Source organism: Chanodichthys erythropterus, chromosome 22, assembly GCF_024489055.1.
Source record: "Chanodichthys erythropterus isolate Z2021 chromosome 22, ASM2448905v1, whole genome shotgun sequence".
Lineage (NCBI taxonomy): Eukaryota > Metazoa > Chordata > Actinopteri > Cypriniformes > Xenocyprididae > Chanodichthys > Chanodichthys erythropterus.
In genome coordinates this window covers 3,410,751-3,437,872 of record NC_090242.1, presented here as the reverse complement: position 1 = coordinate 3,437,872, position 27,122 = coordinate 3,410,751, and the positions used below count along the sequence as shown (strand labels likewise).

The following is a 27,122-nucleotide window of genomic DNA, read 5'->3' as shown; positions in this document are numbered from 1 at the left end:
GTTGTTGCTGTGCTGGGATGCTCAGGGCACTCAAACAAACAGAGCAATCTTTAAATGCTGCCACAGTTATAAAATCAACCTAAAAATTGCCCACTTATAGTCCCTGCATAACAAACTGGGACAAAAGAAAGCATTTTAATCTCAAAAAATGATACTTCACCATGAAGTGAGTTACAAATTTGTTTCAAAGAGGATGAACTGGCTACGATCAAAGCGAGACTCGATTGTACACTAAGAAACAGTAAACGCGAATATCACTCAGCGGGGAGAATATAAACCGAGTGAGCACTTCACTGTGTATTTCTGATGAAACAGAAAGCTGCTGTGTCCAAACCTCCATATAGTAGTTAATCTCTTATTTTCACACACACAATCCATATTTTAGCCACAAGCCCCATAGGCAACCCCTCCCCACCCACAGTGCCAGGCCACAAACTATAGCCCCACTGCACCAGCAATAACAGATAGAACTGGGGCTGAGTAAGAAAGAGCGCGAGCAGTCATGATTCACCCCGGCTAATCTGGCCAGGGCCTCTCTCAGCGCACGTTGACACGGCCCGTCCAGGGCTCCCTACGCAAGACAAATAGGACGGCTGGGGTGGGAATTGTGATGACAGTGTATCACGGGTCACATCGATTTCCCCGCCACGCGCTCTGCCGCGCCCCACCAGATAACCCTGCACTGCTTTCTGCCCATTGTTCATACCCCACCTGTCCCACCAGCTATAAATTTTCCCCCCTTCTTTCCTCGCCACTGCAAAGGGCATTAAAGAAGAGAGGAGCTGAGAGAAAGAGGGGAAGAATTCGCCCTCCTCCTCCTCTCCTTACAGGTTGACAGTGTGTGATTAAGTTTTTGGTGCCGGCTGAAAGTGGCGAGCAGATGAAGGTCACGCAGATAGAGTGTGAAGAGGAAAGCGCGCGAGAGGAAGAAGGATAGGGTGAGAAAAGGGGTGAGCGGAAGGGGACGCTGGAGAGAGAGGTGTGAGGTGAACTGTGAGATAAAGCTGGAGGTGAAGACCGCAGAAATGTTTAAAAGCGCAAGAGGGTGTGTGTTTATCAGTCACGGCCGTGCATCTGTTCCCTGTGTTCAATTACACACACAATGTAGGCTTTAAAGGCTTTATCACTGTACATTATTCCAAAATAAATATGTGACCAGTGCTGTCAAAATGAGTCTGAATGCGTACAGGTTAATTTTGAGCTACAGGCAAAACGAGTGAAAAATTTTGGTCGAAATTGAGGTTTTCACAAAAATGAGTTCAATAAGCCCTCATCCAGCGATCCCAATGCTCCAAATATCAATTAAACATCTAAAACTATCTTTATTTCTATGTTTTCTGAAAGGAGTACCTTTCCTTTGTCCATGAAAAATGCCGTTTTCCTGTCTTCACTTCTGGACGACTGGTGCTTCCTTTCACCTTTTGTTTTGGAACCTTCAGAAAACTCGATTTTTGTCAAAAGTGAGTTTGCTGACTATATCGACTTAAAACAGGTGTAGCTAATTCATTTTTTGTCGGATTACAACAAATAATACATAATTTTAAAGGTTTTTTAAAAGAGATAATTAGACAATAACTATTTTTTGAACTCAATGCAAGTCACATATGTCTTAATCTTTCATTAAAACTGAAATGGCTTTTTGTTTGAAAATTTGGTTCATCGCAGCTCTGGTCTGCTAAATATGGCATGAAGACATTATAAATATTAACAACATTAGTATTTTGCTTTTAACAAATCTGTTAAATGAATGATTCAGTGACTCATTCACAATACACAAAAAGACTGACTTGTCGCCACCTACTGGCGTAATGATGTAACTTGCAAAAAAAAAAAAAGGATCATTGAATGAATCAGGAAACAAATATTGAATTGATTGAAAGATTTTAGTCACCTACATTTAAAGGTGCCCTAGAATCAAAAATTGAATTTATCTTGGCATAGTTGAATAACAAGAGTTCAGTACATGGAAATGACATACAGTGAGTCTCAAACACCATTGTTTCCTGCTCCTTGTGTAAATCTCATTTGTTTGAAAGACCTCCGAAGAACAGGTGAATCTCAACATAACACCGACTGTTACGTAACAGTTGGGATCATTAATATGTACGCCCCCAATATTTGCATATGCCAGCCCATGTTCAAGGCATTAGACAAGGGCAGCCAGTATTAACGTCTGGATGTGTGCACAGCTGAATCATCAGACTAGGTAAGCAAGCAAGAACAATAGCGAAAAATGGCAGATGGAGCGATAATAACTGACATGATCCATGATATCATGATATTTTTAGTGATATTTGTAAATTGTCTTTCTAAATGTTTCGTTAGCATGTTGCTAATGTACTGTTAAATGTGGTTAAAGTTACTATCGTTTATTACTGTATTCACGGAGACAAGAGCCGTCGCTATTTTCATTTTTAAACACTTGCAGTCTGTATAATTCATAAACACATCTTCATTCTTTATAAATCTCTCCAACAGTGTGTAATGTTAGCTTTAGCCACTTAGCACTATCAGACTCATTCAGAATCAAATAAATACTATACTCACATGATCCGACGCATGCATGCAGCATGCAGGACGAACATCTTGTATTATAGTCGAGAGCTCGATGGGCAGGGAGCGCGAGATTTAAAGGGGCCGCAGCCTGAATCGGTGCATAGTTAATGATGCCCCAAAATAGGCAGTTAAAAAAATAAAAAAAAAAAAATAAAAAAAAATCTATGGGGTATTTTGAGCTGAAACTTCACAGAAACACTCAGGGGACACCTTAGACTTATATTACATCTTGTGAAAACTGGTTCTAGGGCACCTTTAATATGACTGAAATGAAAAAATCAGCATCAACCTCTTTGTAGTTCTTTTTGATGAGTAGATGACTGAAATTCAAGCTTGGGGAACTAAAAACTACACATCCCAGGTCAATGCGGCAGTAGAAAGGAGGTTAATGGCAGCAGGCTCTTGAAAGCCCTGCCCTCCTGCTGGCCCCTGCACACCTAATTGCAAGTCCCTTTTAAACGACAGATTTATCTTGCTGCGGCTGCTGATAGTGTTCACTTCAATTCATTTTATTCCATCCAGCAAAGAGGGTGGAAGAGCCCTCGGCCCATGACATTTACAAAGTGCCCCCGTTCTGTCTCCCCTCACTGTAATGTGCACGAGTAATGATACTGTGTGTGTGAGTGTGTGTGTGTGTGTGTGAGGCCAAGCACAATGGGATCTGTTTGTTTGTACATAGTGTGTGTATGTTTGTCGGATAAAAATGTCTTTTTGGTTCACAGCAGAAGACAATACCGAATCATTTTTTGCAAATGTAAATATTTTTAAAAGATGCAAGTTACTCAAAAAATACCTGAATAAAACACATCCATCCACTCAACCTGACAAAACACCACCAGGCGAGAGTACAAAGTGAACAAACAGATAAATAAATAAACTAACAAAAAGAAGGGAAGTGCTTTTTTCTTTTAACTGACCACTGCTATCAATAATTCATCTATCAGACCTTTTATTTGCTGTTCTCTAAAAATAAAGACAATATGAAGTTTCTGGAAAAAGCTTTCTTACGGTCAAAAACAAAGAAACTCAAGTACCACCATGGCCACCAGAGAAAAAAAAAAAAAAAAAAAGAGAAGAAACAGAGACAAAGCTTTGCTTTGAGATTTAAACCAATTGAAAAGCTTGATTTAAATGTTTTGTTTTTTTTTAATTTCCAAATTAATTATTAAAATTATAATATAGATAATTTATATAAAAATAATATAATTTATATAATCAATTTAAATTAATGATAAACATTTCTGATTGCTTGATTTGTTATTATTTTAACATTGCGTCGACTAGCCATGTAAAGTGTTCTGGAATGTACTGGAACCTCATCAAATTTGAAAACGCTTTTCCTCGAACTTTTTTTTCTAAAGATGGTTTTCTCTCAGCGAGTTGCTTGACATAATGTCAGCCTTCCCAGAGACGGTGGATTCTGCCCCCCGTTCCATATGGATGAACAGATGCCGGGGACAGGAACGAGAGGAAGAAGGCTATCTCCCTCAGCGCCTTTAACCCCAGTGTGCTTTTCTTGCCCCCACATATTTGTTAGTTTTTATTTTGTACATGTGTCGGAGGGGACGTCTCTTGAATATTCAAAGGGATCCAATTAGGGGGTAATTTAGTGCACATCTACGGCACAGTGTTTTTGTCAGGTACGTGTACATGATCGCACCCGCGCGCACACACTAATATAGGTTTGTTTACACAAAGATTTCCATATGAAGATCAAGGCACACAACTAATCACCATAATTGCCAGAGTAAATGTTAAAAGATAGGCAACAGCTAATTATTTGAGGTTGTTTTGAACTGTGAGGTCCTTTTTAGCACTATATTAATGATGTCATGAGAGAGGAAATTAGTGACAAGTGCATATAATGGTGCAGTCTGAGCAAAAAGTTGTAGCTGCTGACTTTACTATTCGTTTTGCCTTGTTTTGATTAAATCAGGTTAGGGTGAGGGCTGTTCAGGTGTCTCGAATTTCACCCCTAAATCAGAAATGAAAATAAGCATTTTAGTACCATTTAAAACTGTGTAGTGATGTTCATTTTAATTGCAATTAAGCACATTGACAGTTATTTTGTACTATAATTTGTCCAGATGTTTTAATTTTATTATTATTTATGTAAATCCCACTATTTTAGAGTTAAGAATAATGTAATGTGTGCATTTTAAATAATTATTATGACTTTGCATTTATTTAACATTTAATTCACCTTTTTAATTTAGAACCATAGTTCTAAAAATTAAAATGTATTTATTTTTTGCATTACTACAATGCACATTGGAGGGCAATATTTAGCTGTCATAATGTGAGAATACAAAATATCATAATGGTCCTAAAACAAGCTTCACTGCCTTTGTTTCTATTCATTTGTGCTTTAAATATGACATGTTTTGTGTGTTATTCTCAGTCAGTCTCATTTGTCAGCTTTAACTAAACATCACAAAGTCGATCACGTACGGTTGAGTGAGCGCACAACACTTGTTCTGAACAGTTTGTGCCTCTGGGAAAATTAATGGATTGCAATGGTTAGAGGATTTTGCATTAGTGATTAAGAGAAATCAGGAAGAAAAAGGAAAACGCAAGAGAGAGAGAGAAAAAAACAAGACACTGAGAAAAGAAATATGAGATTAAGGGAACAGGGCGAGCGAGAGGACCTTCTCACCGATCTGATGGCACACAGACTCTGATGGAGAGTTAGCCCGCTAGAGAAAAAAGCTTGAGAGAGACAGATCGCCCCTCTGCCAGTTAGACATTTATTCCCAACAAGATGGCAGTGTTTGACAGGAGGCGCCAGGGGAGCCCTAAAGCATGGGGATCCAAACGCCTGGGTGGTATTTATAGCTGTGAGACACAGTCCAATCAGACCCAACTCACAGAGGAGTAACACGACGGAAGAAACTCCTAGATGAACACCCTCGCCGATTCACAAACACACAGAGATGTGTTACTGGACAGTCCTCAATCTACACGACTATCTGCAATTTACATGAAAATAGGCAACCTAGTGTGCTGATTACAGTAAAGGTCTGGTCACATTTATCATTTGGGGGGTGAAATCCAGTCATTCCGATTGGGAGTTTTGCATAAGTGCGAAAAGTTCTTTAGCTTTTGCTAATTTTCAAGTTTATGCAAATTCACAGTGCTGACCAATAGAAAGCTGCAGGCAAAAATGGCCGGAATTTTACACAAAACCTGTTCACTGTTCACGAGTAACCACCTAAAACCCCTAGCAACTGCATAACAAAACCATTCACAGTACTCTAGCTTTATGGTGGCCCATGCAACACTGCCATTTTCTTCATAAATGCACAAATCTATTTGAACTTGCTAATCTGAAAGATCCTCTGGTTTGTTGATTTGCTATAACAAAAACTCAACAAAGCACAGAAACTTCCTACCACCAAACCGCGAGCTATATTACCGGCACAGTAAATGAAAGTCAATGAAAACAACACGGTGCGCAAGTAACTCCCTATCACCTCTTAATTTTGTTCTTCGACTTCAAATAATTTGCAGGGGTTACACTTCCAAAACTTGAGGTCCACGGGGCCCCTGATTCACTAGAGCACGGAATAACAAGCTACATTAAAACCAGGCCCCCAAAAGGAAATGCACAAAGCACTTAATGAGCTCAACCAAAGCAAAGGACCAATGTTCGTTAGTTAACCCCCACGACACAAACATATACACGGAAAAAGATGAAAGCAGGACAATAAAAAGCCCTAACAGTAATAGGTCGAAGGAGGAAGTGAATGAGGGGGTATTAGTGTATATTACATTTTAACAACCATATGAAGGCTGGACCGCAGAACACGTCTGGGCTGTTCTGGAAGATGGAGAATGGTGGGAATGCAAAATGAAAGAATAGTTAAGTCTAAATGGTGCACGAGAGCTATAAAAGTGGCACTACATTGACTTACTGGATCAGTACATTAGGAAAACTAACTAGATATCAACAGTACAGTGACTTGGAGAACCAGAAAGCTTAACTAAATCCACTTTGCCGTTTTTCAAGTTACATTGACGGGTATAAGAGAAAGCAGACAGGGTTAAGGAAATAAAATGACCTGGACTCAAACCTCTGTTTCCCAAACAAGCACCAAGGCTCAATGTGTCAGAGCATATGTCGCAAACCACTAGGCCATGGATTTTAAGCACAAGCAAATATTCAAACTTTCACCAAGTTTTTAAAACAACGACATAGACTAAAAACAAACAAAACTAATTTGGGCGCGTTCTCACTTAAGTCTACAGGAGACTACAGGAAGGGGCAATTTAAACGAACAAATACACCTGCAAATAAACAGGAAAGTAAACAAACTAGAAAAGAGGCCAAGCTGCGTTTTCCTGACACTCCAGCCCTGTGCCTAATGAATATGTGTACATGAAATGAGCCCTAATGAGCATTTCCTTCTCCCCCAATTAGCGTGTGAAGAGCAGTAGGTGGAATATTAAATGAGAGGAATACTAGGTCAACACAGCAGCCCTTAACCTGAGCGCAGGAAGAATGGACCTGAAGAATGGAGATGAACACGTCTCAAGGGAAACAAAAAAGAACCCGAGATGCCAGCGAGAAAGGTTTCCTCATGCAGTCCAATGATCTTTCAGTTTCTTTATTTAGAAATGTGAACTCTTTCTCTTGTTTAACAGCATTTTGTGATTGAAAGATCAGAAAAAAGTTTGAAATGCCCATTTAGCCTTTAGTGTATTTGCATTCAGTCTAATCTATATGTTGCCATACCTTTTAAAGTTGATAAAGATATACAAATAACATTTAAAATCTAACTTCTGGCACCCAAAATATTGGCACCTGTTTTCAGGGCGTATACAAATTTGCGTGGTACAATGTCCTCTACAACGAAAACATCCTTTGATTCCACCTGGGAAGAACTAGCATTAGCAAGCAGCAATATTAACAGGTGGCAAATTGTACTTTTGCCAGAATATACTGTAAGTGAAAAACAGAACGTGAAAAGAGTAGAATTCATAAAACAGCAGGACGTAAAAAAGTTACCTACTACTTCCATCAAGACTAAGAAGTGCGCATTTGATGGACACTTTACTATCCCACAAGACCATGGAACAGGAGAATGGCAGTGAAGTGACGCAACTGATGCTGGAAGATGCCGACTGTAGTATGTAGGATTTCATTCATACTAGGGGTGTAACGATAACCTCATGTCACGATTCAATACATATCACAATACTGAACTCACAATACGATATTATTGTGATACTCCAAGACATATGGTGAAAGATATGGTAAAAAAATTGTACTGTTGATTAAAATGCTACATTTGGTATTACATGAATAGGCTTGAAAATGAATAGGCTTGGACTTGGTGCTGGTAACCCAATGCACAGGACAGTGGTGACACCAGAATAAAAATATTCATGATTCTAATGCTGAAACACAGATTTATTTTAGATGAATATTCACTGACTAGATGTAAACATTTGGCATTATCAGGACCTACAAATATTCCTCCCATTGCATTATCATACATTATATTCAACATATATATTGTAATTTAATGTAGTACTGACACTAAAACTCTGTAAACTTGAATTTTTTCTCACAGAAATTTTCATTTTGGGTGATCTATGCACAACACATATCGTCACTATCAACGATACGATATTATTGCGTTTTTGTATTGCGATATATTGTTATTGTTATCTATTGTTATATAGAACATACTTTTTTTAATGGTCGCAAAGTTCTTATTCAAATGTAGTACCTACTAAACAGAATGCGCACTACACTTTTTGTTCTACTGACTTCCATTCATACGCAAATGCATCAGGCCTGCTTTTGCTGCTTTCCAAAGTTGAAGTTTGTTGAACTCTGACCTGAGAATTCGCATTACGTGTGACCAGCAGAAGTTTGATACGTCACGGCGTGACCTCTTGGCTAAATTAAAAGAACGCATATTTTTGCAGTAAAGTTGAGTATATTGTATATTTTTACATTTTGAATGTATAACTATTTGTCATATGTTGAATTCATGTTTATAAAAAGATGCCGCGGATTGTGACGTCAATTCACGACCGTTGCAGTGATCGTTACAAATTTTGTGTCAAAAAGTAGTGTGACCGCGGCTTTATTGTTTTTAGTTAGCCTTTGGTTAGCAAGCTAACTATTTAGCCTATAGCTTAGCATAGTGCCAAGTGGTTAAAAAAGCTCATCTGATAAGCTCGGACAATAAACCAACTTGTATGACGTCGAGTTAAAACTGTGCATGTCTATATATTCATCACTTTGTTTTTTCTGTAAACTGATAGTTAGAATTATTTAATTCTGGCACACGTATTGTTTTCTTTTATCTGTGCGAGTATCAGTGTCCGCCTTGGGGCAGCTTTCCTTCAGATGTGATGGTGACACCACGCAGGAGACTGCGCAAGCCTGAGAGACAAAACCTGTTCCAACTCTTCCCTCAGAACCAGAGCAGAACACAAGCACCTGTCCTCACCCTTCTCCTCCTCTCTGCCTTCATCTGTGTGTGTGCGCGCACGAGAGAGAGGAGATAGAGCGCACATCATTTATCACTTGTGTTCTCGTCCAAAAATGTCGCTTTTGTGGGGTGACTTTCAACCGTGCTAACCTTGCCCCAAATTGCTAACTGTTTACTTTTTCTTTTCCAACATGTCATTGATTTTCCTCACCTAATATCTGTTCCTCATCGTTAACACAAAGAGAAACACCGCGAGCAGACCCTCTAACCCTCCAGCCGGAGAGCTCTCGAGGGCCGCTGGGGCACCGCAAAGGGTCTTGGTTTAATTAAACCATCACAAACGCGCTTAGAACAGCAATCAACCTAATGATCAAAAAGGGTCTTCAAAGCCCATGGATGATCCCCTTTGCACATATCTGAAGGAGGGGCTTGCGAATAAACAAACAAAAATGAAGATTAAAAATACAAGGCTCGAAAAGCCAAGCGCTTGCTGTTTGAGGACCGATCCCTGACTTGGAACGAAGTAAAGCGATCGCTCCGGTTTCCTTTTACGTTTGTTGTGACTTATTTACCAGCACGCTTATCTCAAAGGCCGAAACAATGGCGCACATTTCTATCAGAAATCATTACAGGCCATTTCAAATCATTTCCGCGCAGCTAATTTCATAATAGCGGAGGGAAACATTGATTGTAACCAGATGCTACATATCTACTCTGTGGAAAACTGGACAGAGCAATTACACAGCACAAGTCTCGGCCTACCCACGCTCCCTCTCGCACAAACTTACACTAAGTGCTTCTACAGCCAAAGTGCTTCACATCAGCTTAAGCCAAATACATTAGCACATTATCATACTACACATATAGACTCTGGACTAGATTGTAAGTGTACAATGAAGTGATTTCTGAGAAACAAAATCAAAGAAAAACACAGTGGCACCTGCATTGCATGTTGTCAGGTGTGTGTTATGCATAGCTGAACATTTGTCATTTGAATTAGACATCCATTTTAGGGACATATAGAGGCTATTTTTTAAGTCAACACAAAGTCAAATTAACCTTTTTTGGGTCAAACTTAGTTGGAGCTATTTAACTCCCCCAACAACCCAAGATCAATTTTCACCATCCAATCAATTCCTGATGGAAATCCTGCCCTGCATTTCTCATTTTACTTTGAAATATTGGTGTTTCTGGGAAGTTCATATTTACGTGTTGGGAAGTTGTAATCACAACATCGGTTGCGTTCTAATCACTTTGGTTGGAGCAATTCGATTGAACAAATTTAATTCAACACAGAAGCTGCATTCACTGCAACCGCCATGTTTTCCCACTGAAACACCTTAAATTCTCTGGAATCAAAGAATTCCTCAAAGAAATCCAAAGAAATTTGATCTTTTTGACATGACTTGAATGCTCCATTAGTCACATTAAATATAATGTAAATATGATTGACTTCTACGATAGCTTAGCACATTACTACGGTAATAACACAATTTCCTGTCCAATTTACACTGTACAGAACCCATCCAACATTTACAGTTTATGTGTCCACTCAAAAATAAAGGTGTCATTTTACGCTTATGTGGCTCTAAATTGTCCTAAACAAACAATATGCTAACATTAGCCTCTCAGCTCTGGAAAACACCTATATGTTTATGCAAAGTTGGTTTCAACTCATAAATGTTGTTCAATTGTTCAATGGTTTGGGATTCAATTAACAACAATAATAGGCCATCTAATGATAAAACAGTGTTCTTGATGTGTGGAAAATGTTGCGTTTACTATTTAACAAGAAGTCATTCTTACACATGCAGCATGGCTTTGTTACACTTTTTCTCAAAGGCCTGTGAGAATCAGTGGCCTGATTGTAAGATTAATGTTAGTATGTGCTAAATGGTTTGCATATGAACCAAAACCACACAGAATAATATCAGAATTTCCTTTTGCTCTTTAACGGAAGAAATGAGAGACCCTGCCTGCAGTGAGAGCAGCTCCTGTTGGCATTCAACCAGCCCTGAGTGAAAGAGAGGAAGAGAGGTAAAGAGAACGAGTGATTTATGGAGAGCTAGAGAGGGGGTTCACTCACTAAAGTCCCATTGAAACACAGTGCTCCTGGCCCCGGGCTTCACCATTCATCACCACGTACCACCACGTCACTTTGTTTATCATCACCGACACACACACACACACACACACACACACACAGAGGCCAAACAGTGCTTAAAATTCAATGGCCCTTTCGTGAGGATTCGGGAAAATTGGCCCTGAGTGATCTATGTTTGCAAGACTCTGATCTTTTTCATTTTAGATTTGTAGATTCATATGCAGTCATATTTACCATTGTTCAGTGAATTTTCATGGGCAAAATCCAGTCATTTCAATAGAAATCCAAGCAATCGTGAATTATGTTTGAGGGTAAAAGATTTCCCCATGAAGATTTTGCATTGAGCTCAAGTTGCTCAAGTGAATTTGCCATGTTGACCGGCAGAACAGTGCTTGCATTGAAAATGAGCTGTGCTTTATACATTGGTACAGTATTGACAATGGATATTACCAAAATTAAAGGATGTTACAGTAAAAATTTAATTTTAGGTATTAAAGGGGTGGTTGATTATGATGCCACTTTTTCAACTTTAGTTAGTGTGTAATGTTGCTGTTTGAGCATTAACAGCATCTGCAAAGTGACGATGCTCAAAGTTCAATGCAAAGGGAGATATTTTCTTATAAAGAATTTGCTGTGTAAGAACTACAACAAACGGCTGGTAGGGACTACAACAAGCTTCTTCCCGGGTTGGTGACATCACTAACCCTAAAATTTACATAAACCCCGCCCCCGAGAACACACAACAAAGGGGGTGTGTCCATGTTAGGCTGCTTTAGAGAAGAGGAAGAGTTGTTGTAGTAGAGTGTTGTTGCTATGCCATCATTTTACGCCGGACTGCTTCACAAACGAGGGTCAATTCAACTCTGGATTTGCACAAAAGATTAACATGACGGCACATGCTAGTCAATGAGTTGAATCAACTCCACACTAACCATTCAGAAACGTCCAGTTTCATTCTGAAAGTAACTTCTTCCTGAGTCTCTCCATCAGTGTCTGACTCTATGTAAGGCTGAACACCGTTACGGACAATCATCATTTTGGGTGCGTGAGATTGTCCAGCTTTGTTGTTGTTAAAGCACGAGCTGTTAAAGCCCCGCCCTCTTCTGGAAAGGGGGCCGGGAGCAGCAGCTCATTTGCATTTAAAGGGACACACTCAAAAACAGCATGTTTTTGCTCACAGCCAAATAGGGGCAAATTTGAAAAGCTGAAACTTCACAGACACATTCTGGGGACACCAGAGACTTACATGACATCATATAAAAGGGGCATTATAGGTCCCCTTTAAACTTCAGTGTATAAATTCCACACAATGTGTGTACTACAAATATAATGGATAGATTGGATACCTCAAATTATTCTGCTTTTTGAGGACATACGTGCTATTACTTTTGATTTAGACTTGTGATTTTCACCTGTCATGCAAAAAAGTCCCATCGACCATGTAGGGGCCAGGATGTCAGAGACTTAGGCTTTTTTGAATTAGGCCAATAAGCAAGATTCTAGCAACTGCACAGCAACGTCCTGGCAACCACCCAGAACACCCTAATACTGCAGTGGTGAGTTTTTCACAGTCAAACACCACTCACACTTTCAGCAGAAAATGTAAAATATAATGTCCTGATGTTAAATTTGCAAGTCATGTAAGTGGTTCTAATATATAAAACAGTAAAAATGCAAAAAACAAAGATAACTAGGTTAGAGAAAGAGGATATGATGTAAAGGGGGGATGAATTACTGATGGTCAATAAATAGACACTAACATGAACAGAAGAGAATTCATAACAGCATGTAACACACTTGGACAGCACATCGTAGAAGTAAACTAGAGCAGACATATTTGATATAATCATGGCCAATCTTTACTAAGTCAATCCTCTCTGGTGTTCAAGAGAGACCCGCTGCTGTGTGTGTGTGTGTGTGATGCGTAGATAGGAAAAAAAATGGATGGATAAAATAGTGCAGAATTCTACTGATACGTGAGGATATAAAATCTGTTTGATGGTGAGTTTGGAATCTGCTGGAATGATCAGGAGAGACTGAGAACATGAAAAATAAAAAAAAATTGTAGTCATTGTGTGTGAGTATGTGGTCAGTGACCTAAATTTCCTGCATTCTTTTCTCAACCCTGCAGTAAATGCAGCATGCTGCACTTTTAAGAAACAAGAGCGGTTTGTGGTTTTCACGCATTTGTGTGTGTGTTTGGGGTAGATTCTTTTCCAGACACATTAATAAAATATGGTGGGAGGCCAGGTGCACACTGAATCTCTTTAGGAGAGCCTCAGGGCATCTTTGCATTGTCTCCTCCCAGCAGCCCTGTGTGTGATGTGTGTTAGGGGCCGCCACCTGCTGTACCAACACACACTCGCGTGCAAGTTATGCTCCAGAAACAGTGCCCACACACACCACGACATCTGAGATTCTCACACATACACACCTACAAATCTTTGTGTCATAGAAAAAAAAAAAACATTTCTTATAATGATAAATGATGCACTTAAATGCTCTAACTGCTCTCTTACACTCATCTACACACACAGGCCATAAATATGAACTTCATACATGTTCAGTTAAGCTCCTAATTAAGTCATTAATTAAAAGAGAAGTGTTGTGACGCTGATATACTGCCAGTCTAAACCAACGGGTGTAAATTTAACTAACGAGCATCGGTCCGCATTAAAATGTTGTGTGTGATGTCAATACACTCGGCAGCGTTGAACTGACATCATCTAAGAGTCAGCTGCAATTTAGTACATTGTTCCTGAGACGATGTTTAAAATTTGGTCTACATGTTTCCCACATGGGTTTTTCTATTGCTACAATACATTCAGTAATTAATTATTTGCATTTATACTGTATGCACAGGAATTTGCTCTTAACCTCATTCTAATATTAATTAGACATACTCAAATTTTGGTGTGGGATTGTTGGTACCGCGCTTAATTTTACTCATTCCTGCAGGTTTCGCGCTTATGAGGCGGGAAATTCCGGCAAACATTTATTCAGTTAGCTTGTTGGTTGAATGAGCAAATAAGTCCACACAGATTATCGGATCAAATCAGCCATTTGAAAACTTTTTTGTGAGACGTAATTTCACAAAGAGCGAGAGTGTTTCAGAGTTGAGAAAGAAAACGCATGTGTATCAGTATATTGGATCAGTGCATTAGCTCTTAAAGTGACAGCAGCCTAATCATTAATGTTAATCAAAGAACAAAAGATAGTGAGAAGAATATCTGTATTTAATTTATACAATGAAACATTCAATCTATTCCATTTCTGTATTCCATTTTCTATTTTCATTTTTCATTTTCCAAAATAAAGTTCAGGCCCTGATACATGTTATACATGTTTTATACATGTTTTATACATGCATGTGGTTTTAGTTGTTCACATTTCCATAAATTTAGAATAAATTTTAGTACAAAAGTTATTAATGAATCATGATTTGGTCATGAAAATGTTTATAACGCAGATTTCACACACAAATTTGTGCATATGCACATTTGTGAGTGAGACACAAAAGCAACAAATTGTTCTGTATGTCAGTCACCGTTTTTTTTTTTTTTTTTCCTGGTTAAGTTAGGATACGACTTTATGATCATATTTACCTTTTTTTGACAGGTATGTGGGCCAAATCCAGTCAATTCAACAGGAATCTGAGTGATTGCGAATTTCGCATAACAGCGAAAAATTATCCTCACAGAATTTGCATTGGGTTTTTCACACAAATATGTTGCGTTGACCATCAAAAAGATGCTTGGTTTGAAAGTGACTCCTGTGTAAGTGGTGCTTCACACATTGCTACACTATTGACAATGGGAACCTTTTTTTCCCACAAGACTTTGTGTTGCACTTTTACACCGTCTATGCTGCAAGCGAGTGTTTAGTGTGATGCCGTGAGGAACTAACCTTTCTCTTTAAGGATTTTCTTCATATTGATGCCGGTGTCTCGTGTCTCTGGCAGGTCTCCATCGGTCTGGTTCAAAACTGCACACATAAAAAGAAAACATGTATAAAATGTGTCCTCAAGGTTGTCTCCAGAAGAGATGCAATTCTGACAAAACCTCCCACTGGAAGCATGTGGGAACGTTGTTATTTATTACAAATATTTGAATATGAAATACATTTTTGTTATGTTTTTTTTTTCAATGGGTAGGTTAGTCTGTAGACATTATAATTAGCTTTATAGAAACCATTCAGTCTATGGTTTGTCCGCATTTAAACTAACTGTACATGTGTGTCTGTACTGACCCAGGCGTTCAGGACTCTGTGTGTGGGGGTTTGGTGAGCTGGACACACTACTGCTGGGGTGGGAAGAGGGCTGTGATCCGGGACGAGGGGCTTCCTCCAGAGACGGAGCTGGAGACGGACTGTCCTGTACACACTCCTAACACACACACACACAGAGATTCAGTTAACATATTCTTTACTAAGGACGCAAACAGCCCTGCCATTTTAACTGAACAACTCTGTGTCTGTTAACTAAAACCAAAACCATAAAAGACATTTTAAAAAAGAAAAAAACAAGGAAACATTTCACATTTTCATCTGGTTTAAGTTGACGTACTAAACTAAAACTAATAAATAAAATTCAGTACTATAATAAAAAATAAAAAAAACCTACAAAATGACTAAACCTTTCAATTTAAAGTGAAAAAATATTTAAATATAATGTCTAATTCAATATATGAAAATAACTGTACATCAATTATACTAATTAAATATACGATAACATGAGTGATTTATAATTTCCAATATCTGATTTTCACAAAATCACAAATAAAATCTCTTTAATATCTCAAATGTTTCTTCTAGACAGCAGTGAGGCTACATGGAGACTTTTGCTTAAAGGGTTAGCTCACCCAAAAATGATAATTACTCACCCTCATGTCACTCTACACCCATAAGACTTTTGTTCATCGTCTGAACACAAATTAAGATATTTCTGATGAAATCCGATGGTACAGTGGTTCTACCTTAATATTATAAAGCGACGAGAATATTTTTTGTGCACCAAAAAAACAAACTAATGACTTTTCAACGATATCTAGTGATGGCCGATATCAAAACACGGCTTTGAATCTTTTGTTTCGAATCAGTGATTCGGATCGCTGAAATCACGTGACTTTGGCGCTCCGAACCACTGATTCGAAATAAGAAATTTGAAGCTTTGAAATCGGCCATCACTAGATATTGTTGAAAAGTCGTTATTTTGGTTTTTTTTTTAGCACACAAAAATATTCTCGTTGCTTTATAATATTAATATTGAACCACTGTAGTCACATGAACTGATTTAAATATGTTTTTAGTACATTAATGGATCTTGAGAGAGGAAATGTCATTGTCAATGTCATTGTCATAATATTTATTATATTATGTATTTATTATACATTATTATATATAAATACATGCACATACATGTATATATTTAAGAAAAACATATGTTTATATATAAAATATTTATATGTAATATAAAATATATATAAATATGTATATGTATTTATACATGTATGTGCATGTATTTATATACACATAATTATTATACACAGAACACACACATTACTTAACACAAACTTTTATTTTGCAAACGATTAATCGCGATTAATCGTTGTGCAGCCCTACTTAATTTGTGTTCCGAAGATGAACAAATGTCTTACGGGTGTAGAATGACACGAAGGAGAGTAATAAATGACATTATTTTCATTTTTGGGTGAACTAACCCTTACTGTACATCAACAATTACCTCAATTGTGTCTTTTATTTTTCCAAATTAATTTTAGGAAAAACATCTGGGACAAATTTGATTGTTCAGTGAAACATAACTGAAAACTTAAACAAAATGGGACTGAAAACATTTTCTTTTTCACAGTAAAAACACATTCCGCTGTAGTACCCAGACAGGCTCTTGCTATTTAGTGTGTGGCAGTGAATATCTATGTAAAAGTGTGCGTGTGTGTGTGTGTACTGTACGCCTCGGGCCATTTCTGCATCTCAGAGAAACACACAAGTGTCCTCCTCCAACTGTAAATTGACTCACACACTCTCCTCTCAGGGGGAACATGGCAGTAAGATAACAGATAGTGTTTGTCTTAAAAGCCTGCATCTAATATTCCCTAACACACGCTCCGCACGGACCCAACAGAACATTTATTCTGTCATTCATCCTCTGAGTATTTGGAATCAAACTCTCTCTTGTAGAAATTAAGACGGTTTGCTATACAGCTCTCTCCCAGGTGTTAAATGGCTCATAGAGCGAGACAGGCTCGGATCTAACGTGTCACTGGAGCAAGACACCAATCCGAGGGGATCTGCAGCTGATGTGCTGTGCACGCGGTGAAAATGAGTCCTAATGAATGACTGTTCTGCGTTTGGCCACCGAAGTCTGAACTTTGTGGCTGCGTGTGTTACCTTGATGACGGACGCTCCTGCTCTGGACAGGGGGCTGTGCATCTGAGCAGCTGCGGCCATGTTGGCGATGGTGTTCAGGTGGTTCATCTGGTTCATCGCCATGGCAACGGAGGCAGGCGGCAGACTGACGGGCAGCAGGGGGTGGGGCATCATCATAAATGGCAGGTCCAGCCCTGAGAGAGAACGACGCAGAGAGGGACCGACTGTTTATTTGGAACTTAGTTGGTAAACTGTGACCATGAGGCAGCAATCAACTCATTTTATATTTAAAGGCAACATGAAATCAATTCATAGTTTTCATAGGAACGACCAACTGGAGGGCAACACAATATTGAAACACCCTGTGACTTTGGCTTTAAACAAAAATGTGGTATAAGAAAACATGAAAATGATTTGATATTCATAAATGCACTTTCAACCTTATTTTTAACGTAAGAGCGAACCAAAAGGGTGAACCACCGAACCAAAGAATAACTAACACGACGTGTGGCTCAGTCGGCCTGAGAAGAATCAATAGACCTGCAGCTGGCGATCAAGTGAATGAGTGGATGTGATGAATGAATGACTCACGGTTAGCCAGGAGATGACTCTGCTGTAGGGAAGAGAGATGAGAACCTGACAGGCCGTGCTGAGCGGAGAGGCCGGCGTGAGCCAGACCATGCTGGGCTCCGGAGGAGGGGGGGGACTGGAGTTTCTCTTTATCCCAGGACGACTCACTGCCGCCTGGAGACAGCAGAGAGATAGAGAGGGAGGGTTGAGTGAGAGTCTGGATCTCTATACAGAGCCAGAACTCCACGTGTAATCACAGAGACCAGACTGGAGAATATGGATAAAAACCATTAAAAGCTTTTCTTTGCTCTTTTGAAATAAAACTTTTGATTTGCACTATGCAGAAATATTATAAGAGCTCAAACACCTTAGTCCATCCTGATGTAATATGGAAACTCATTTGCATATATTCTCTTAAAAATAAAGATTCCAAAAGAGGGTTTTTGCAGTGATGCCATAAAAGAATCATTTTTGGTTCCCCAAAGAACCTTTCAGTGATCAGTTCTTTTAAAAAAAAAATCTTTTTCTTTTTAATATTCTAAAGAACCCTTTTCAACTGCGAAGAATCTTTAGTGGTTCCGTGGATGTTAAAGGTTCTTCATGGAACCATTGATGGCAATAAAGAACCTTTATTTTTAAGATCGCAAGTCTAAATGTTACAGTAGTCTGTTTACTGCTGAAGGTCATTGAGAGGATGGAAAATGGTCATGAGGCCATGAATTATTTTTTATTATACAATTATATTGTATTATTATAAAAGACCAAAGTTATTTGATCAAAGATACAGCAACAACAGTATCCTTCAGAAATCATTCTAATATGCTGAGTTGCTGCTCAAGAAACATTTCTTATCAATTTTGAAAACCGTTTTTGCTGCTTTTTGTGGAAACTGTGATATGTTTTTTTATTCCAAGATTCTTTGATAAATAGAAAGTTCAAAAGAACAGTGTTTATTTTAAAAATAATTTTTGTTGCAATGTTTTACATTCCCAGTTAAATTTACATTATTTTCAATTGTGATTCTAATTACTGTAATGCAAAATTTTACAACATTATAGAACATTTTACTCTAATATTTTGTTTTAAATTACAATTAGCAGGATGTAAAGTCAGAACAATCACAATACATGTATAAATAACATTTAAAAATAGATATAATGTATTTTATTATTATTTTATTTTTTAAATATTCATCCTAAAATAGGCTAAGGAGAACAGTTGTATATGGAAGCTTGTTTCCGCTACTGAGTAAAAAATGAAAAAGCAACATTTTATCTCACAATTCTGACTTTTTTTCTCAGAATCGTGATACAAACTCTTTTTGCAAGTTATAAAGTTAAAAGGGATATAAACTCACAATTGTGTGTTATATGACTTTTTTTCTCAGTATTGCGAGTTATTAAATCAGAATTGTGAGATAATTAAAAGCCTTTTTTTCCCTCAGAATTGGACTTTATATCTCGCAATTGTGAGAAAAAAGTCAGAATTGCGAGAAAAAAAGTCAGAATTGTGAGTAAAAAAAGTCAGAATTGCGAGTTTATCTCTCACAATTCTGACCTTATTTTTATCACAATTGCGAGTTTATATCCCGCATTCTGACTTTATTTCCTGCAATTTCGAGTTTATATCCCGCATTCTGACTTTATTTCCTGCAATTTCGAGTTTATATGCCGCATTCTGACTTTTTTTTTTTTGCAATAGTGAGTTTATATCCCACATTCTGACTTTATTTCCTGCAATTTCGAGTTTATATCCCACATTTCTGACTTTATTTCTCAGAATTGTGAGTTTATATGCCGCATTTTGACTTCATTTCTCACAATTGCGAATTTATATCCCACATTCTGACTTTATTTCCCACAATTGTGAGTTTATATCCCGAATTCTGACTTTATTTCCCATAATTTTGAGTTTATATCCCGCATTTCTAACTTTATTTCTCACAATTGCGAATTTATATACCGCAATTCTGACTTTATTTCTCACAATTGCAAGTTTATATCCCACATTCTGACTTTATTTCCCACAATTTTGAGTTTATATCCTGCATTTCTGACTTTATTTCTCGCAATTGTGAGTTTATATCCCGAATTCTGACTTTATTTCCCATAATTTTGAGTTTATATCCCGCATTTCTGACTTTATTTCTCACAATTTCGAGTTTATATCCCACATTCTGACTTTATATCTTGCAATTTCGAGTTTATACCCCGTAGTTCTGATTTTATTTCTAGCAATTGCGAGTTTATATCCTACATTTCTGACTATATTTCTCACAATTGTGAGTTTATATCTCGCGATTCTGACCTTATTTTTATAGCAATTGCAAGTTTATTTCTCGCAATTCTCAATTATCTAATAAAATTGTTTTATTCCATGGCAGAAACAAGCTTCCATAGTTGTAAGAGAACACTTATAGGGGGTGTTTTAAAATGATATTACAGCGAAGGAAGGAGGGTGGGGATTCGGACATGACGCAGGCCTGATTCGACCCTACATTCCCGTGAGCACTATCGCACTATTGAGCTTCGAGCCTGACCGCCTCCACAACTTCAGACTAAACTCCTGCACAAAATCCCATCTCTTCCCAGGCTATTGAAGAGTTAACCCCTCTGCCAATCACTCTAAGCTCATCCCAGAACAGATGACATCTGGGAATTAATCACTGGAATGAAATGCAGCAGAAAAAGCTAGCTGCAAAGTGTCATAAAACAACTTAAGTTGAATTAGTTGAGAGAAGAGGGAGAAAGAATGCAAAGCAGAGGAGAGGAAATCATTGTCTAATTCTGCCTAATAAGCAACGGAGGTCCTACGAGTGATCCAGCAGATGGTGTTTTTGCAACAGATTGCAGTGAGTGATTCTTTTAATAATAATACGAATTAAAATCTCTCTCTGTAGAACGCGGGGGCGCCGTTCATCAGGGAGCCATTTGAATGAGCAGGAAAAAACAGCCTGATAAAGTAATGGCTGTGCCCAAACACCTGAGGCCGAAGCGGAGTGCGCGTGTACACACGTGTTTGTGTGTGAGATGAGTGGGGCGGACGGCTGATGAAACACAAAACGATGAGGGAGGAACCGTACGTTCATGACATTTGATATCAATACACAATCCATAAGCAATACGTGTCCTGTGTAATGAAGTCGTAATAGGATGTAAACTGCGTTAGAATGAATTCTGAAGCCATTTGTGAGGCCCATCAGTGCGTAACGATGCATAGATATCACCGTAATCAGTTTTAGTATCCCTTCAACGTGATGTAAATATTGAACATTACAACAGAAAACCAGAACGGTGTCCACACTGTACTGTATTTCCGTAAATTGCTTTGTAATCTCCTTCTAGAATGGGATTCATGTTTTAGAAATATACCTACTCATACTGTAGATTTTCATATTCAGAAGACAAGTTATATTTCAAGAAATAGAATACATTCAAGAAAATAACATAACCAAGGAAAAGTGAACAGTCTGGTCTGGTCTGAAATGTCATGATGATGAGCAGATGATGACAGAATCTTTATTTTTGAGTGAACTTTCCCTTTAAGAGAGACATAGATGAAGAGGGACAGAGAGCAAAAGTGTTTGCATTGCAAATTCCACATGACCTATATTTGCTCTTGTCTAATATAATTAATTTCTGAACATACAAGCAGAGCTCAGAGGTCCCGCAGTATAGGTGCTAAATAGCCAACGGGTGTTTCTTCAACTATGGCCATTTTTAGCCCTGTGGACTTAAACTCTTTTAAAACAAGCTTTTCACACTATTTCTAGTTTATTTTCTGTACTCCAACAGTATATCATGGAAGAATTGTGTCATTTTGTTTGAAAGTCGTGAATGTTTCCACAACAGTGTCATTTCTATCACATCTCAAATGACGTATTGTGTTAAAGGTTTCATATCTTGCATTTCATTGTCAGTTTGAGCAATTTTGCCTTTTAGAGATTTAAATAAATACATACATATAATTGATTAAGTGATTAAAATCTTTTGTTGACATCACAAATGAGGGAAGTAACATGTGTAAAAATATTTTCGTATACACTGCCATTCAAAAGGTGGAGTCAGTATATTTTTTAAATATAAAACCACGCATAACATTTTTCAAAAGTCACAGTAAAGTATATTTACAAGGTTACAAAAGATTTATATTTCCAATCAAAGCTGTTCTTTTGAAATTTTCTAATTATCAAATAATGCTGAAAAAATGTGTTATGGTTTCCACAACAAATTCTGAGCAGCAAATCATCATATTAGAATGATTTCTGAAAGATCATGTGACACTGAAGACTGGAGTAATGATGCTGAAAATTCAGCTTTGATCACAGGAATAAATTACATTCAATATATTGAAATAGTAATATTGTGAAATATTGTTTAAAATAACCGTTCTCTGTTTCACTGTATTTTTGATCAAATAAATTCAGCATGGTGAGCAAAGATCCTTTCAAAAACAAGTTATTTATGTGTGCCTTATTTCATATGAGCACATTTAAAATAGTTTATTCTAGATTTCAAGTCTGTGTCTGAGAGGATAAAACAATAAAATCCATTAAAGCATTTGAAAAGTAACAAAAATCAACAATGAAGGTACCATAAAAAGACCATTTTAAAGTGACAAAAGGAAAAGAGAAAAAAAATTGATGTATATTACAAAATCCAACCCTAGTCAAAGAAACACATGTGCATGTATGCATAAGTTTGTCTCACTCTGTTCCGCTGCATCATTAAACAGGCTTCATAATGAACACAGCGAAGACATGAGCACATCTCCACACTTCTAAAGCGGCATTTCTGTTTTATTATATATATCCTATAACTCAGCGCTGTGAACTCTGTGACAGGCTAACTGCATAGTAGTGTTTGCAAGTGTGTGTGTGTGTGAGACAGAGAGAGAGAGACCATGCAGTATATCAGAGCGAGTGTGGAGTTGAACTATCCACAGCTCTGGTGCTGATGGCCCATTTGGGTTCGGTCCAAGAGCTCCTCCAGTGTTGGCTGCTAAAGTAATTAGCCTAAAAGTGATGCCAGCCAGTAGAGATAGAGGAAAAGTAAGCAAGCAAGCAAATGGAGAGTGTCTATGTTTCGGCATCCCGTCCAGCCGTCAGTCATGCTTTGAGAATGTGTCCATCACCGTGATGCTCCTTAACCACACGCTGACAGAGCTGGTTAACTGCGTCCCTTTTTAAAAAGTCTGCCGTAATTGCGACACGCATCTATGGGCACGTGCGCAGATACACTATTCCCCACTACCCCGATTTGAAACTCGACGTATTGAGGTTTCCGTTATTCGTGTCAATCAAATCAAAATCAGTAACACGTCCGAAATCAAACTTCCATTTGACTCACACTCGCAGTCACACGTTCTCTGCCATTAATCACGGTTTATTCAAGGTATCTGATCACAATGTGTGTTCAGACATAGTGAAATGGAACCCTCTGCCATTTGAGCTACAGGAACAGTTATTTTTATCTGGTTTTATCATCATGAGTTGCAAAGGCTGATGAATATTAATTAGGTTTTGCACAAATAATTCAGAATGACTCCTTACTGTTTTGATAAATAGTCAATACGATGTTGATCCAGTTGCTTATTTCCAAGTAACAAATGAGTTCCTATCATTCTCACGGTTAATTTAAGCAGTCAAATGAACTGGTGACAAACTTTATTTGGTAACTTCATTCCTACATCTGCCGCTGTCAGTCCTGGGTTTTTGCAGGATCACTTGGATCAGTAACTGTATCCCAAGCATGACTAGTTGGTCCAGTGCAGTGTCAGAAATTAATGGGGGCTTGACCCAAAAATGCCATCAAAATGAACAAAAATGCCCCTCAAATTCAAAATAAGATTTCCCTAACTAAATCTATCATGGCTGTCGTGATTAAAGTAAAATGTAAAAATGAGTGAAAAGCATCAGATTTAATGCATTTTTTGTAGCATTAAGAATTCTAACAACATAACAACTACATTTCAGATGTTTAAAAAAAAAAAAAAAAAACGCCCTTGCAAAGGAAAAAAAATGTGCCTGGAAATAAATTCCAGCTAGCAAATATTGCCCCCTTAATGGAAAAAGTTAATTTCTAAACAAACCTTGGCAACTTTTTTTTTTTTTTGCTTTGAGTATGATGGGTCCAGAGCTCTAATTTGTCCTCATATAACATTTTATCTAGTAAACCAAAATTGCAGTTGTGTCAGTGGATGAATATCAGAAGTGGGAACACTTGTTTGCATCGTGTGGCTTCACTTCCATGGAATAGCGTGCAAGCTGTGAGATTTCCATGATTGTTAACAATGCAACAACCACCCAACAAAACATTTACAATATCAGCTCCTGGTCATCATAAACTACTTATTCCAAACCCAAACACTAAATGAAAAATCAGTTTGACAATTGGAAATGCTTCTTTGAATTAGACACACGTCTGCTGCAAGCTAATTGGTGCAACCCTTAAAAATAATGGATCTTTATTGGCATTGATGAAGAATGAAAAACTCTTAAAAGCCATGGAACCTTTTCAAAGCACAAAAACTTTAAACTGTCAAAATCTTTAAACTGGAAAAGATAAAAGTTATTTTAAGAACTGTTTGTTAAAAGGTTCTTTGGGTAAGAATTGGGTAAGTAATTTAAAGGGGACCTATTATGCCCTATTTAACAAGATGTAAAATTAGTCTCTGATGTCCCCTGAGTGTGTATGTGAAGTTTTAGCCCAAAATACCCCACAGATCATTTTTTATACCATGTTAAAATTGCTACTTTTAGTGGTTGAGCAAAAACGAGCCTTTTCAGTGAGGTCCCTTTAAATGCAAATGAGCTGCTGTACTCGGCCTAAGAGGGCGGAGCTGATTCTCCGGTGACAGGATTCAGTCAGGACGCGCTATAATGTCAGAAACTGTGAATATATGCTGCATGGAGATAGAACAGGTATAGTTTAGTTCAATTACGGTTATAACTTACATTGTCTTCTTGTTTTTAATCTACTATATTACTACAGGCCTGTTGTACCATCCGAAACTTTACTGATGAGTTTTATAATGTTTATTTTACTTTACAGAAAAGATGAAGTGTCTGTTTTCACTCTAGAAAATGACTGTAAGAGCTTAATAAAACACAGCAAGTGTGCATTAAAATATTATCCATAAACTCTCTCTCTCTTTTCCTTGTATTATCATCACCAACATAGCGAAGAACACAGAAACACTCATTACAACTAACAGTAAATGAATATATAAAGACCTTATGCCTTTCGGGTGGTGCTTAATAAACTTTATACCCGTAAATAAACTCTGATGAACTGTAATAAAGTGCTCTCACCTTCATTACTGCCGTATCCAGTATCACTCTGGAGACTGTAAGCTGGATCACAAACACTTTTTACTTGTATATCCTTGAGTAGCACATTTTTAGCACAGTCTCTGTTTTGTAAAGTCTCTTTGTATTGATATTCGTTCACTAAGCAGTCCGGTGTGACATGATCCGCGCAGACATAAACAAGTTTCGGCTGACCTGAGGGAGCATTTTCCTGGAAAACCAAGTTAATCCACCTCGTTTTCAGCAGCTCAGATTTAGGGAGTAAATGAAGAGAGCTATGTGGATTAATCCATCCAGCTACAGAACACCAAACACAAAACGCTTGGGAGACATTCTCGTCAGTGCAGCAATGGCGGACTCGCTGTAAACAACTCGCTCAGGGCGTGTCTATGTTCAAACTTAAGTGTCAGTCAACACTGTGGGCGGGGCCTGTGGCTTTTGTGACCTCACACTGCCAGGGATCTGGAAACGGCTTGTTCTGAGACACTGCTTTTGATTTATGGGTGGATTTTTATCACTATAGGGTGGTTGTGTACACACACTGCCAACACACATTTATGTCCGAACACTAGGCAAAAGTCAATTTTGCATAATAGGTCCCTTTTAATGTCACTTGCCTCTTCTTGGTAATTATTTGTGATATTTACTAGTCATTTTTGAGTTCAAATTGTTTTCAGTGTAGCGTTTGCCTATAGGAAGATCTTTGTTGACATCTTTGTACGCATGCGCGAGTGGTTGTGTGGCAACAAAACAAACAGTATGGCGGGCTGTAAAGACGCGACGAGCACTTTCAAGAGAATTAGCGGGCGAAATCCACAATATATAAGCACTTTAACATCTGAAGACCGGAGGTTTGGAGAGAAGCTCAAAATTTGTGACAAAATTGAAGTTATTCAAAGCCCTTATGAGATTTGGGATGACAAAAAAACGTTGGTCTGACTCGCCTGTGTCTTGGCTACCAATCTGCTGGGGAGACATTTATTCTTATTTAATAGAAACCCCTGGACCCTTCACTCATGAAAGATTAAAGGCTGGAGGCCTATGATTATTTTCGTTCTCGCAAAGTTGGGCCGATCTTTTCTGCCAAACAGAAAGCAGTGATCTGCTAAAAGCAGAGGTTAGACCTGGCCAAGCAGAGTCACAGCGTGATTCGCATCTCCCGTGGGCGATCGCCAAAGAGAACGGCGAAATAATCACTGCTCACTGCGACTGCAATGCCGGGTAAGTCTTCATTGATCAGTGTTCTTATTTACTTATTTATTGAAAATGTAGTGACCCGCGGTTTGGGACACCTGAATCAGAACGCGAAAACATATGACTCGGTTGATTTGACTCAGTTTTATTTATTTTTTACTTAATCTTCTATAAATACATAGTCACTAAGACTTACCATGAACAAAATGTGCCTCACAAACTCGATCAGAAGCTGCAGGAATCCAGGCTTTCTTCAGAGCGTCCAGGTTCAATCGCCTAATTGCACGCAACCATTTCTTTCGTTTTTCGCTATCCTTTTAGGAGAGAATTCGAAAAAACTTTTTATCAGGCTCCCAACGAGCCGTACAATCGACCACACAGCAAGAGTGAACCATCCTCTTCTCTAAATCCTCCCCCAAACGTGCAAAACAATCAAATTACAGGTATCTAGCGGTGTTTCTTGCCACACGACTCCCATGATGCAACGCGACAAACATAAACAATGACGTCACAAAAGATCTGCCTATTGCCTAGTGTTTTCTATTACTAACCGAAA

General features: G+C 38.1%; 1 protein-coding gene across 2 annotated transcripts in view; it reads right to left on the bottom strand.

Annotated features, from left to right (window-relative positions):
- The window catches only part of dacha (dachshund a), a 198,641-nt gene that overhangs the window by 19,405 nt on the left and 152,114 nt on the right, over nt 1–27,122 (bottom strand). The window contains exons 4-7 of one of the 2 annotated variants that reach the window (XM_067376764.1): nt 18,085–18,237; nt 17,515–17,687; nt 15,358–15,493; nt 15,016–15,093 (exon numbers count right to left, since the gene is read on the bottom strand). In XM_067376764.1, the coding sequence (XP_067232865.1) occupies nt 15,016–15,093; nt 15,358–15,493; nt 17,515–17,687; nt 18,085–18,237 (540 nt within the window). The remainder of the gene's footprint in view (nt 1–15,015; nt 15,094–15,357; nt 15,494–17,514; nt 17,688–18,084; nt 18,238–27,122) is intronic. The other variant, XM_067376766.1, reaches the window with a different exon arrangement.